The sequence below is a fragment of the Lithobates pipiens genome, unplaced genomic scaffold (genome assembly GCF_037356315.1).
Source record: "Lithobates pipiens isolate NorthernLeopardFrog02 unplaced genomic scaffold, aLitPip1_a1.2 Scaffold_22, whole genome shotgun sequence".
In the NCBI taxonomy this organism is placed as follows: domain Eukaryota; kingdom Metazoa; phylum Chordata; class Amphibia; order Anura; family Ranidae; genus Lithobates; species Lithobates pipiens.
This window is the reverse complement of record NW_027507784.1, coordinates 250,751,341-250,766,999: the sequence shown is the minus strand read 5'-3', so window position 1 is coordinate 250,766,999 and position 15,659 is coordinate 250,751,341. Positions and strand designations below refer to the sequence as shown.

General features: G+C 42.4%; 1 protein-coding gene across 1 annotated transcript in view; it reads left to right on the top strand.

The window, feature by feature from the left end:
* The window catches only part of SMG1 (SMG1 nonsense mediated mRNA decay associated PI3K related kinase), a gene marked incomplete in the record, with an annotated part of 420,057 nt that overhangs the window by 191,323 nt on the left and 213,075 nt on the right, over positions 1–15,659 (top strand). The window contains 1 exon segment of the mRNA XM_077448938.1: positions 9,447–9,695. Within this exon segment, the coding sequence (XP_077305064.1) occupies positions 9,447–9,695 (249 nt within the window).

Sequence of the window (15,659 nt, the reverse complement as noted above, 5' to 3'; positions counted from 1 at the left end):
GGGCTGGGGAGCAGTCCTAGAAGAAGCGTCTGTAAAAGGAAGATGGTCCAAATCAGAAATGACCATGTCCATCAATATTCTAGAGATTCGGGCAGCTCGTTTTGGCCCTGAAAGCCTGGACGCTCAGATTACGGACTTGTCCTGTCTGGATCCAATCTGACAATGCCACAGCTGTGGCCTATATCAATCTGCAAGGGGGCACGAGAGGTCATGCGGGCCCTGAGAGGTGAATCGTATTCTATCGTGGGCAGAAAACATCCCTTGCCTACAGTATCGGCAGTCTTCATTCCAGGAATAGAGAATTGGCAGGCGGACTACTTGAGTCGCCAGCAGTTCCCAGGAGAATGGTCTCTTCACCTTGACATCTTTCTATCGATATGTCAAAGATGGGGAATTCCGGACGTGGATCTGTTTGCGTCAACTAAAAGATCAACAACTTGTGTCTGGCGTGTTTGTACACTCCACGTGCAGACCCCGCCAGGAAGTCTGCGCAGCGCTGCGCTAATCACAGGCAGTGAGACATTGCCCCGATGTGCGGCTGCAATCGGGAAATGTCTTGCTGCTTGTGATTAGCGCTGCGCCGACTTCCTGGCAGGCTCAGCACGTGGAGTGTGCGAACACGCCAGAGCTCATCCCTAGTGCATAATGAATAATGTGCATTTGGTCTGCAGGAGCTTTTGAGCTGAAGCAGGAAAAGGCCATGTGGCATGCACATGTGCTTAACTAGTAAAAACTAGTATGGGGCCAAGTACAGCCTAGTATACATGCTTGCAAGCCTGTTGCCCATGCTTGAATAAACACATGTTTTGCATAGATGTAGCTTGGAAGAACATGGGCATCGGTGTACTTGAAGGAGTTGTCCAGGCGTTTCTCAGCATGCAGACCCCCAAGGCTGGCCACAACAACGCGTCTGCGTGGACGCATGTTGAGTAGATATAAGTGTGGATGCATGTTTGCATAGACGCATGTTTTCATAGATGAGTGTGTCAAAATATCACCTTTCATGAATGCATGCTTGTTTATTCTGTAAATGCAGGTCTCCATGGGCACGTATTGAGTAAGTACATGTTTGCATGGACACGCGCTTTTGTGTTTTTTGCCTAAACACATACCTACATGCTTCCATGAATGCATACCTCAATATATACATATTGTTTAAACACACACTGGCATTCATTTATACTGCATACATAAATGCTTGGTTTAAAGTGTATGTATGTATATATGTGTATGTGTATATATATATATATATATGTATGTATGTGTGTGTATATATATATATATATATATATATATTGTGCTTAGTTGCCTAGGACTGCATACATGCGTGCTTATTTGCTTTGGGATACATACAGATGTGCTTATTGCCTTAAGCTGCATACACAAATGCATGAAGGGCAAGAATACTTGTTATACTTGCATGTTTGCATAACTTGGATACCTACATAACAGCATGCCTGGTTACCTGTTAAACCAGTTTAATCGTTCCAGAAAGGAGAGGCAGGTACACACACACACGTACACACACACACGTACGTACACACACACACACACACGACAGTGTCAGATGCATCTGAGCCACTGTGGTGTTTGGTATTGCAGCATTTTTCTGATGCATTCATTTTTCATCACATGGACTGCGTCCGCATCACCTTGATCGCGGGATCAAGCCTGGTTAGTATATGGAAGTGAGACTGCCCGAGAATACCAGATGCTGTAGGCTTTCCCCCCACCTGTGTGAGGGAGGCATCTGAGACTGCTGTGTTTTGAAAGTATCTCAGGCCAGAAGATCTTAGGGCAGTCTCTTAGGTGGTTTTTGCTCCATCTATAGCCAGCAAAAGCTTGGTATGTAGACACACCTCTTTTGCCCTTCAGGGTCTGCCACAGAGTCGTCGGTCTTTTCCCTTGCATTTGACTCTTGGAGCAGAAGATATTCATTATTTAAAAAAAAAAAAAAAAACCCTCAACCGTTAGCGATCCCAAAACCAAATGGGGACATAAGGTCTAGCTTGGGGATCTTAAGCCGCTGGACCTTCTGTTCTGTTTCAGGTTGTGTCCATTTAGTGTTGACCTCTGCGTGAGGTAGATTTTGGGGTATATAGTGATCAATGATGCATATCTTCATGGGCCGTTTTTGCAAATTGCATTGCAAAGTAGTCATTTTTTATTTTTTATTTTTATGACTGCTCTTTGGGCTGGCCACAGCTCCGAGAGTTCATACAACTCCCCTCCCAGTACTGGACTTGTTGAAAATGCAGATGTGCAAATCTGTTTACCTCAATTATCTTTGTTCAGAAAGGAGTCTGTTCCAGATTTTCCTTTGATACATTTCTTCAGGAGGAAGTTGTATCTTGATCAAGGCACGTTCCCTACGTACAGTCCTACTCCAGGTCTTTGGTAGAGGATCATTCTCTCTGTCTGGAACATGAAGTTCCAGGCATTGGATTGCCAGGGGGCTATGTTCGTGGGCTTTAACAGAACTAAGATTGCTGGTTGATGAGCAAGATAACTACTGATTCCAGCTTCTCCATTTGGTTTGAAGGAGGCTATAGTTCAGTGAACTTGGTCTCCACAAGAGAAAGTTCTGCAAATCGATATCTTTGATTGTTGACCAGTACGCCTTGCTCTGGATGTTGGGACAAACCAGTTGTAGGTGTAATTCGGTAATGCATCTGCAGGCATATATATCAACCACCAGGAGTCATACGGCTCAGGAAGGTGAACAACATTCTGTCTGAGACAGTACAACGAATGTGGCCTCTATCACTAGTACATATTCCAGGTATAGTATAATGGCAGGGGGAACTCTGCAGGTGGATCTACTAGAGTCCAAGTTCCACAACAGGGAACAGGTTGTGTCTGGGACGAAAATCCCACCGGCAATAGGGGCAGATGCACTGGTAACAACTTAGGGACCAGTTCTCCCTTATTTGATGCTTTCCTTCTGTTTCGACTTCTCCCACATCTTTTGCAAAGAATCCAGGAGGTGATAACACTGATAGTGTTAGCCGAATTAGCCTAGGAGGGCTTGGTAGGCTGACATAGCAAGTCTTGCAGGGGTCGCTCCTTGAACACTCCCAGTCCAGCGGGGCCTAATGGTCTTGAGTCCTGTATCTCCACACTGTTTAGCCCGGAAGCTGGTTTCAGGGGACCTTGATTACCGGACTTGGAAATATATTTTTTTTTCTGGGGGAAGCCAGGAAGTGGCACTCACAGGACTATGAGTGGGAAATCAGTAGGTGAAAGGAGATTGGCCTTGGGTACCATTTAAGGGTTCGAATTCATCCCTATCTATTTTTTCAAGAGGCCATGGTTTCTGACTGGATTCATATTTCATACAGCGTGTAGGGTAGATGATCCCACATGTCAAGCCACTCTTGTGTCCTTGGGGCTGGGATTCACTCTTGGCAGTCTTTGCATAGGCCATTTTTTTTCAACCAATTGGGAGACTTAGTCCCTTATCTTGGAAAATTGCTTTTTTGGTTGCTATTACTAAACTAAGTGCAGTGTCAGAGCTAGCGGCTCTTTCATGCAAGGAGCCGTTCTTGGTTGCACATTGTAAAGAGAGGTTGCGTCCTAATCCATCTCTATTGCCTAGAGTGGTTTCTAGTTTTCACTTGAATCAGGACAGCAGCGTCTTGCTTTTATATTTTTCTTCTAATCCACAGTTGGCAGGAGAAAGATCGCTACCTACTCTTGAGGTAGTTTAGACGCTCAGTGTCTACTTGAGTTTGTCGGCACAGGTCAGGAATCCTGATTTGTGCAGCCAGACGAGCCCAGGAGGGAAGGCAACATCCAGGTTAAATGTTTAGCAGTGGATCTACCAGTTTATCAATGATGCAGAAGACTGATCTGTTTTTATCGGAAGGTCCCAAGAAAGGACAGTCAACTATTTCCGTCAAGTAATTGTGCAGGCGTATGGATTAAGGGGTAAGGCTCCGCCCTTTCCAGTAAGGGCACAGTCATGGGCAGTTCATCAAGCATCGATGGCTTATTAGCAAGGCTGCTACTTGGTCTTCATGCATACATTCACTAGGTATTATCAAGTGAATGTTAGGACTCGAGAGGATGTAGCATTTGGATGCAGTGTACTGCAGACAGCAATATAGATCCTGTTCTAATGGGGTTTATTTGGTCATAATGGGTTACCTCCCCTCAAAAGCAATGATTGGGGACATCCCAGTTAGTTATTATGGCTGCTCTGTGTCCCATGATGTATCCGGGAAGTTTATTGCTTGCTACAAAACTGAGGTACTTCCTTTGTAGGAGGGGTTATATAGGGGAGGACTTCTTGTTTGATTTTACCAGTGTCTATTCACCAATAGGTGGCATATAACAGTTATTATGGCTGCTTTGTGTCCCGTGATGTACTCCAAGAAAAGGATTTTACAGGTAAGCTGTAGAAAAAAAATCCTAATTTGATAGTGTTGGCTGGCCTTTCCTTGAACAAACGATACAACTAGGGCTAGTGAAACAATTGAATATCAATTGCAAAAACTCTGTGCCAAACAAAACGTGTAAATACAATATAACAAAAAAGCTGCACCGTATATAAGGGGAGTATAAAACTCCTCAGTAATGTATTGATAGTGATTTTTTTTGGGGCGCTCTAATTAATATATTAAATTTAACAGTGCAAATCCTATCTAGTGACCATAGGAAGAAAAATACACAATATTAATACATATAAAAAGAGTGTTGAAACACACAACGCTTCCTGAAGACACAACGTCTTCAGGAAGCGTAATTTCCTGAAGACGTTAATGACGAAACGTACGTCAAGACGGTACCTGGTCACGCTTTTCTAGACACCACATCCGGCTACCTGGTTGTCGGCCTGACGGCTTGGAATGCACGCCATATCGATGGTCCAGAGTGGAAACACTTCATCCATCGAATCTTTATTTTGAAGGCGAGCAGCCCCAGTGCCGGGTCGGGCACATGACAATGTAAGGAGCCATTTGGCTAGGTTTTAAAATTTGTTTTAATAAAAAATGGTATTTCACTATGGATGTTTCTTGCTCTTTCATATATACCGCTTGAGTCTGTGAAGAGGGAGATTTTATCCTATGTACCCATGTCAGAATTCATGTGAACAGGCACAAACCTGTACATTCTTTGTTTGACTTACTTTTTAATTAAAGTGGTCAAACGGATCTGGTAAGCAGATTGCATTTTCAATCATGATTGGCTGTTGCTGTGTTGAGTTCTTTGGCGGAGGTATATGCAATCTTTCTGGAATCATCTCTGTCACATCTTGCAAGATTTTTTGTGCTGGTGGATTTGGGATCACCTATCAAAGAATTTGCTGTGCTATATTGATGGGACTTTCTGAATAGAAGATTATAATTGATTTTTGAATCCATTGTTTATAGTCACTTGATCACTAGTGGTATTAGTTACTGTTTCAACACTCTCTTTGTATGTATTAATATTGTGCATTTTTCTTCCTATGGTCACTAGATAGGATTTGCACTGTTAAATTTAATATTATATTAATTAGAGCGCCCCAAAAAATCACTATCAATACAACTAGGGCTAGGCCCGATTCTGTTACATAAATTCCTAGCACTCTATTCTAAACCTAGTGCTAAAATGCCAATCAATGGATCCTTGACTTTGAGTTTTTTCATCCACAATGATACTCATCAGGCATGTCCATTATCTCCCCTTCTGTTTGTCTTGGTAATGGAGTACTTGGCAACAGCCCTTAGACAAAAGCCTTCCATCACTGGTATACAAATAGATGAACAGGAGTTGAAAACAGTATTTTCTGAGGATTTGCTACTTTTTGTCTTCAATCCACATATGTCTGTGCCTTCTATTTTGCTTGAGTTTCAGCATTTTGGATCATTGAGCAACTTGCATCTAAATCAGAAATTCTCAGTCCATCTTTCACCACATCAAGTTCAGGTCCTTAGGAGTAATTTTCAGTTTAAATTCTGCTCTTCTGCGCTCAGATATTTGGGAGTCGGAATTGCATCTGATATCACTCATCTATACGTGAAAAATATTACCCTCTTATGCAGCGCACACTATAAGATTGTAAAAAGTATGACCATGCCCTATATTTGTGGTTTTGAGAGGATCAATATCCTAAAAATGGACTTTCAAACTATACCTACAGTACCTTGTAAAAGTATTCATACCCCTTGCAATTTTCCACATTTTGTCATGTTACAACCAAAAAAGCGGAAATGTATTTTTTGGGGGGTGGGGGGATTTTATGTGATAGACCAACACAAAATGCCACGTAATTGTGAAGTGGAAGGAAAATGATAAATGGTTTTCATTTGTATTAATCCCCTGAGTCAATACTTTGTAGAAACCCCTTTCGCTGCAATTACAGCTGCAAGTCTTTTTGGTTATGTCTCTACCAGCTTTGCACATCTAGAGAGAGCGACAGTTTTGCCCATTCTTTCCAAAAAGCTCAAGCTCTGTCAGATTGGATGGAGAGCGTCTGTGCACAGCAATTTTCAAGTCTTGCCACAGATTCCCAATTGGATTTAGGTCTGAATTTTGACTGGGCCATTCTGGGCATGAATATGCTTTGATCTAAACCATTTCATTGTAGCTCTGGCTGTATGTTTAGGGTAGCTGTCCTGCAGGGTGAACCTTTGACCCAGTCTTAAGTCTTTTGCAGACTCTAACAGGTTTTCTTCTAAGATTGTCCTGTATTTGGCTCCAAACATATTTCCATCAACTCTGACCAGCTTCCCTATCCCTGCTGAAGAAAAGCATCTCTACAACATGATGCTGCCACCACCATGTTTCACGGGGTGTTCAGGTGTTGTGCAGTGTTAGTTTTGTGCCACACATAGCATTTTGCTTTTAGGCCACAAAGTTCAATTTTGGTCTCATCAGACCAGAGCACCTTCTTCCACATGTTTGCTGTGTCCATCCATATGGCTTCTCGTAAACTGCAAACGGGCTTCCTATGGCTTTCTTTTAACAATGGCTTCTCGCCGCTCTTCCATAAAGGCCATATTTGTAGCTTGCAAGACTAATAGTTCTGTAGACAGATTCTCCCACCTGAGCTGTGGATTTCTGTAGCTCCTCCAGAGTTACCATGGGCCTCCTGACCTGCCTGGTGTGTTCTTTGGCCTTCATGATGCGGTTTGTTCATTAAGGTTCTCTAACAAACCTCTGAGGGCTTTACAGAACTGTATACTCAGATTAAATTAAACACAGGTGGATTCACTAATTGGGTGACTTCTGAAGGCAATTGGTTCCACTAGAATTTAGTTAGAGGTATCCGAGTAAAGGAGTCTGAATACAAATGCACAGCACACTTCATTTTTTTTTTTTATTTGTAAAAAAAAAAAAAGTAAAACCATTTATCATTTTCCTCCACGTCACAATTATGTGCCACTTTGTATTGGTCTATCATATAAAATATATTTACGTTTTTGGTTGTAACATGACAAAATGTAAAATATTTCAAGGGGTATAAATACTTTTTCAAGGCACTGTTTTGTGGTTCCCTGTTCTTTTGTTACTCTATGATCTGCTTTTACGTGGTTTATTTTGGGAGGTAATAGACTGAGATTACATAGAACTCTTTTCTACATAAAACAAAGGGAGGTGTAGGGGCATTGGGCTTTTATTACCATGCTGCAGCAGTCTTAACTAGGCTGGTGAATTGTTTTCACCACTCCCATGCCAAGCAATGAGTTTTTATAGAACAATTGATTTCTCCTTATGATCTTCAGGCACTCCCTTGGATAGATTTCTTTTCATAGTCAACCCTCTTTTTTACCCTTCCTTACATCTCATCTATTGTTTTTGCTAGATTGCAATTATGATTGGGATTCTCTCAAAGTGGGTCTGATGACTACCATGTTCGGCAATTCACAGTTTCCTCCTGCAGTGGCTCGGACATGCTTTTTGCTTTGGAAGAGTGACGCTGTCGAGTCTCCCAAATTCTCTACCAAGGAACTCTTCCACCTTTTTCAAACCTTATTCCTATACAGCAGCACTCAATTAAACATTGGTTGGAATATAAGCAATTACTGTCATTCCTTTCCTCTTTTTCTTGGAACAGAATTATTTACTAGGGAACCAGATACTCGAGTCTCTTATTTGCAAGACTCTACACCTGATCATGTACTTTCAGTGGTATATAAGGTCCTGCTTATGAAACTCCATCTGGATTTTCCAAAATACACAAATGGGCATTAGATTTGAAGACACAAATTACAACATAGGAATTGGTAAAATCGTTTACCCTTACCCACAATCTGTCGATGGTGACCAAGGCGCACAAGACAAATTTTTTATCCCGGTGGTATCGTTGCTCAATGTTGGATAAATGCTGACTCCTCGGATACATGTTGGTGCTGTCATTCTGCCAGTGGCTTCCTCTTGCATATCTGGTGGGAATGCCTAACTATCTACGACATTTAGGATTTGATTTTGCGGCTTTTACTACGGTTTCTAAAGGGCCACAAATTACTTTATCCTTTTTAAACTGGGTCTTTCAAATGTATCAAAAAATGCCTCCTTAGACATTTTTTGGCAGCAGCGAGATCAGTTATACCGTGCCATTGGCGAATGGCACATGTCCTCCCTTTTTAATAGAGCGGGTTGTAGAGCTGGATTACGTTACGAGGATAGAGTTCTTTTTGACATTGGAAACATAAGCAATGTCAACAAATCAAGTCTGTATATAATATATATATGTGTGTGTGTGTGTGTGTGTGTGTGTGTGTATATGTATATATATATATATATATATATCTATATATATCAAACTTGGATTGAACCTCAAAACGGACAGACAAACCAATACAGTGAGCAATATTCATAAGTCACAGTAGGATGTAGTAGGATCACAGTAGGATCAATAAGTGACAGTAGGAATATTCGTCTCTGAATTCTGAATCTGTTATAGAATCTGCTCGTTGTATTAGGGCCCATTTACCTTTACTAACAGAACAGTGTATGTGTTTATTCCAAGTAAAAAAAAAAAAAAAAGGTCATGGAAATTATATTTTGTGTACTTATTGCAAAAGAAAAAAATTGTAACAGCAGTTCCACCAAATGACTAAACAAGTGTGTCAAAGAAAACGCCTTCAGCACTGTGCATTAGACAAGGCACGCCATTCGGGTCGTTCCCCACTCATGAGAAGCATTCACAATTTTAGCAGAATCCACGTAGTTTATCAATATTTAGGCTGTGAACGGAAATCAACGTGCATGCAGGAGTCTGATATAAAAGTGAGGAGATTTTGTATAATACACTTCCTGTACCAAATTGAAGCCAATACAGTAATGCTATAAGTTCATGTTACAGAGTATTAGGCAAGTGTGCATTTACTGTCATATATTTTGTCATGTGTAACCGGAAGGAGATTATACATTTTTCTGAATTGTTCATGTTTCAAATGGGGATCTTTAATAACATGTAAATGTATCAAGTATAATCTTCTAAAAATTATTTTCAGAACCAACAGTGCCCATAAAAAGTCATTTGATGGAATTGGGTTTAACAGCTGCCAAATGTGCCAGAAAACATGGAAATGTCACTCTTGCTGCACGATTGCTTGCCCAGTGCAGTGAAATCCATTTAGGACAAGTGAGCAATGCTCAGGAATTAGTGACTCATTTCAAGAAACTTTCACTCCATGGGCAGATGGACGAGAAGTGGGGACCGGAACTTGATATTGAAAAAGCCAAGCTACTGTATGCTGCAGGTCAGTGTGACTTAGCTTTTATTTTTGATGTAATACCACTTCTCCCTTACCAATCAGCTGCTTTAAATTACTAGTTGCCATACACCCATCTTTTTACAGCTGATCTCCAGGTTTCATTTAATGTATCTGTGGGGCCTGAACGTCCTGACTAGAGCATCGGATCACAGTTTGTGGACTTTTATATTGGCAGTGGAGCTGGGGTAACAATTTGTTTCTCTAAGTGGCATTCAGCCTTTCCTGGACAGCCTTTTAATATATAAATGAATACAAAGCTTAAAGGGATTGTAAAGTAAAACATTTTGTTTTAAATAACAAACATGTTATACTTGCCTCCACTGTGCAACTCGTTTTGCAAAGAGTTGCCCCGAACCTGCTCTTCTGGGGTCCTTCGGCGGCTGTCTCTGCTTCCTCCCGCAGGTACTTCTCACGTTCATGCGAGCTCCCTCGCATGGTGAGAAGCATCTGTGGGCGCGCTCCCCTGATACAGCCGGCGGCTATAGCCGCTCGCTGTATCACACGGCCCACCCCCGGCGCTCCGTGTCTGTGGATGTGATTGACAGCAGCGCGAGCCAATGGCTGCGCTGCTTTCCATCCATCCACTCCAGCCAATCAGCGGCCAGGCTGAGCAGTGAAGAAGACGGCAGGGGCGAGCGCGGGATTTTCGAGGGGTGAGGTAAGTAAACGGGGGGACTGGGGGCGCAAGCAGTGTCAGATGTTTTTTTTCACCTTAATGCATAGAATGCATTAACCACTTCGCATCCAGGCCAATTCTGACATTTCTCTCCTACATGTAAAATTCATCACTTTTTTTTGTTGCAACTTTTTATCTCGCACTAAGAAAAAAGTTTCATGCTTTAAAAAAAAAAAGGTAAAGTTAACCCAATTTTTTTGCATTATGTGATAGATGAAGATACACCAAGTAAATAGATACCCAACATGTCACGCTTCAAAATTGCACATGCTCGTGGAATGGCGCCAAACTATTTAAAAATCCCCATAGGCGACGCTTTAACTTTTTTTTTTTTTTTACTGGTTACATGTTTTGCGTTAGAGGAGGTCTAATGCTAGAATTATTGCTCTCGCTTGAACGTTCGCGGCAATACCTCACATGTGTGGTGTGCACACAGTTTTCATATGTGGACGGGACTTGTGTATGCGTTCGCTTCTGCGTATGAACTCACAGGGACAGGGGCGCTATTCATTTTTTTTTTTTTTAATTGTTCATTTTACTTTTATTTTTTTAGTTTGACACTTGGGAATAAAAGTAATCAATTTTTTTTTTTTTTTTTATTACAAGGAATGTAAACATCCCTTGTAATAGGAATATGGCACGATCGGACCTATTTACAGTGAGATATGGGGTCAATAAGACCCAATATCTCACCTCTAGGCTAGGAAGCCTAAAATAAAAATAAAAAATCCTGGCTTCCCAGCCAAATCTGCACCGTTATTTTGAATGCAGAGGCCGGGCGTGACGCCATAACATCGTGCCTGGCCTCAGAACGATCATAGAGACTCCGGGGACCATCTGGTCCACCGGAAATCTCTATGGTATCATCCGGGGGCCGGCGGATCCTGTGACCGACTCACCGATGGAAGCGGTGAGTCAGTAGAAGCACCTAAGGGCGGGACGTCCCCTCCTGCCACCCGTAAGAACGATCAAGCAGCGGAACAGCCGCAATGATTGTTCTTATGGTGCAGGGAATCGCCGGCTGAAAATGCCGATATCTGAATCATGTCTGTGGCCTCAGGCATCATTCAGATATAACCACCGAAAGCCGAGGCCGTCCCTGGACGTCCTACTGGCGCGAAGTGGTTAAGGTGAAAAAACATTTACCTTTACAACCCTTTTAAGCTGTGGGGTACACGGGTTAAGTATCACAAGACTGTGACCAGTTAAAAAAAAATTCAGCCCATGTGTTTATTGGTCTGTCAGATGCTAAATTCTGAAAAACCAGCATCCAACCGACTCCCAATCAGCGCTTTCTGCCAATGGCAGAGTGCACTGATCCGAGTGTTCTGGTAGTGGGGGTTGTTAGTACAGCAGCTCTGACCACGGGGTTGAACAAAAAAAATTGTGTGTACCAGGCTGTACTCTGATTGGCTGAGGATACCATCAGAGGAAGCTTTGTATTCATTCATAGAATGCAAAGCTCCTCAAGAGAGGCTGAGCACAACTCGACGTGACTCAGTTTTGTTCTGGGGAGTGAGATGGGAAGTTCTGGTGCCACTTCTAAAACACAGTTGTGTACTGTTTGAAACTGAGGCTACATATGGTGTATACAGCCACTACAACTATTGGCAAAGAAAATAGTTTGGACCAGCTTGGTCCAAACAAACTAACCTTAAATGAAACATGGAGATCAGCTTTAATGAAGCTGGTGAACGCTGTAAGCATTGGTTTCTACGTTTGACACCAGTTCAGGAAGCCCTGGTGCAAACATTGTTCATCAAATGTTTTATGGTTCCAATAAAAAATATTTTTCTTGCCTTGCCCATTAAATGACACAATTACTGCTGCCTACAGGATAACCCCTTCTACTACCAGAATGCCTGTTTTTTGCTAGTGTCCGAGGGTAGACCTCGTTCCTTCAGCTCTTTTATGTGCAAGACTTACCCATTACCTTTATTGTCAGCATGGATGTCGCACCACTTCCTTAAACGAAATCTCTCTAAAACAGAGCTGATGTTGTCCCCCACCCTCCGTGCCTTTGCCCCCCTCCGTGCCTTTGCCCCCCTCCGTGCCTTTGCCCCCCTCCGTGCCTTTGCCCCCCTCCGTGCCTTTGCCCCCCTCCGTGCCTTTGCCCCCCTCCGTGCCTTTGCCCCCCTCCGTGCCTTTGCCCCCCTCCGTGCCTTTGCCCCCCTCCGTGCCTTTGCCCCCCTCCGTGCCTTTGCCCCCCTCCGTGCCTTTGCCCCCCTCCGTGCCTTTTCCACCAAAATAAATAATGCCATCAATCCCTCCCCTCGCACCAGAGTACTAGGTGTAATCCTAGACTCTAACCTGTCCTTTCAGCCTAAAATCCAATAGTTCTCAAAAGCTTGTAGACCTGACCTCTGTAACATCTCTAAAATTTGCTTCTTTTTAACTAATAAAACCACCAAGCTTCTCATTCAATCCCTTGTTATCTCTCGCCTTGGCTATTGCAACTGCCTTCTCATAGGCCTGCATCTTCATAGGCTATCCCCTCTTCAGCCTATCATGAGTTCTGCTGCCAGACTCCTCTGTCACAAACAGCTCAGTGTCTGCTACCCCTACACTGGGCTTCCGTTTTGCCAAGCCAACCAAATTCAAAATACGAACATCATACAAAGCCATTCATCTGCCCGAGCTACATCACCAAACTTGTCTCCAAATATCACCAAAACCGTCCACTCTGCTCCTCTCAAGCTCCCCTGCTATCAAGCTCCCCGGTCTCCTCCTCCCATGTCTCCAGAGCCTCTTCCATCCTCTGGAACTCTCTACCTTAATTTGTCCAGCTATCGCCTACTCTGGCTGCCTTTAGGGAGTTCCCTGAAAACTCATCTGTTCAAGGAAGCCTATCACTCCTCCAACTAATCTTTTAGCACTTTCATCAGCTTATCCCCCATAGTTATAACCTTTTGTACCACTTGCCCCACCCTCTTAGATCGTAAGCTCTTATGAGCGGGGCCTTCTTAACCTTCTTGTATTTTATTGTAACTGTACTGTCTCCCTTTTATTTTGTAAAGTGCTGCTTAAACTGTTGGTGTTGTATAAGTCATGTATAATAATAATTGGACCATATAGGATACAGGTACTGATTCATAGTCCATGTGTTTAATGCCACTATGTTCAGGTGATTGGACACTGGCAAAAGCTTCACTAGGTCTGCCCCATAGGATCCCCATATAACCCCCTGCCCACTCCATGAGGCTCCAGTTTTTTTCTGTTGTCCTTTAGGTGATGGACACCTGCTATTCTATTTTCACCAGCTTTAGTTACCTCTTTTGACTGACACTTTGTCAAGATCTGACTTCTTACTGCCTTCATGGCTCACTAGCCGATTCCTACATCAGTGACTCGCAAGCATAATTTGGGAACTGTATCCACCTTTTGCGGGGTTGGCCTGTAATGTGTGTTTTGGGCACTAGATCTTATGTTCTGCGCTTACCTTGGCACGTAATGCAGCAAAGTCCAGGGATATGGTCCATTCCTGAAGACCCCTCTAAAGTTTTGCCTGGACTCGTATCTAGCTAAGCTGGTTTGTGGGTATTTCTGGGGACGTGGTCTTTTTGTTTTTGACAATTTCTGGCCCTAAACGAAAGAGCAGTTGCCCTATGACTATTTGCCCGCCACGTACGCAGGACCCTAACTGTACTATGTGTAAAGTGGAAATTGATACAGGAAAAGATTGTGCTTTCTGTGTTTCTCTCAGGGGTTCTCACAGGGGTTCTTTACAGTTAAAGTACGAAGGATGTGGAACTCCCTTGCAGAGTTGGTTGTGTCAGCGGAGAATGTTTTCTGTACTGTTATACAAGATTTTATGACTTTTGGTTACAAGCAATTTAAACAACCCACTGCCACATTCCCCAGCAGATTCGGACTCCAGATGCATAAGCTTTCCTATTCTCTTGGTGGTCCTGCAGAGAATCCAAAATCCAAGAAAACGGTTTATTTTCAAATGGAGACTGTGTGCATTTCACTTTAAAATGAGAGGATTTCACGGTTTCTTCCTCTACCAAAGTGTCTGGACTCTCGGTTCTCATAGACCTTGAACCGTTTCACTCCTGAACAGGTTCCCAGGGCTCATTCACTTTGCACAGGATTTTGTCAATAAATGGGCTACTCCTTCCACAGTTGGCTCACCAGTGTCTTGCCTTAATAAAGCTCTGCTATTCCTATAGAAGATGCTCAGTCCTTGGAGATGGCTGTTGTTCAATTTTATTGCATTGACCAAGGGACTGCCAGCTTCAGCTTTGTGTGATGCCGCACTGATTGTCAGGGTATGTCTTGGGTATGCCTTTCTTCTGCCCAGATCAGCAGGGTTAATTGCTCTAAAGCCAACAGTGTAAGGCTTCATGTTTACATAGCCTAATTGCACCACAGCCGGTGGTCAAAACCTTTTTCTCCTGAAAGATTCTTCCGGGGTCAGGAGAGGGAGGTTGAACCGACCCTAAACGCAGCTGCTTCTCATGGACACATGGACGTTCTGGAATTGAGTTTAAGAGCTTTGGCAAAAAAAAAAACACCAAAAGTGCCTAAACTCAAGTCCTTAATGGTTTTGGGATTGAGTTAACAAAATGTTGAATCTGTAGGTATTCCCATTCCTTTAAATTTTGCCAACTATGCTTCTTTATTAAATCTTGTTTTAACATTAGTTCAGCTCCTAAAGTGATATCTTTTAATTGTGTTTTTGTCGATTGTTTCCCTAGTTGCGTGCCATTTCCTGGGATAAAAAAAATTTGTGCCCTCAAGTGGAATTAATGGAGAGTTGTATACCCATTTATTTCTCCAATGTAATGCATCCCATATTTTAAGTGTCCTTAGTTATTTTGTGTGCACAATTACTTCCTATTCTATATTTTGTCGGGATCCAAATATTTTTTTTGTAATTGTGATCCAAAAAGTGTCTCCTCCGTTTTTACCCATTTCTTATTAGTGCCTAAATTAGCCCATTCCACCAGTCTCGCTAAAGTGATTGCAATATAATATCTATGTGTCTGGCAATGACACCCCCCCCCCCCTTTTTTTTCCTAGTTAATATATAATTTATCCTTGATTTTTTTATTTTTTTTGCCATATAAAGTTTAAGAAATGTGTTTTTATTACTTTAAAAAAACTGTTTGGAATATTGATCGGGAGCATTTGAAGTTTGTAAGTAATTTTTGGTAAAACCACCATCTTCAACGTGTTAATTCTGCCAATCCATGTATTTGATCCCTTTTTTATATTCCTTAGCACTGTTTTAATTTAATTTAATAATGGAATATAATTAGCTTGATATA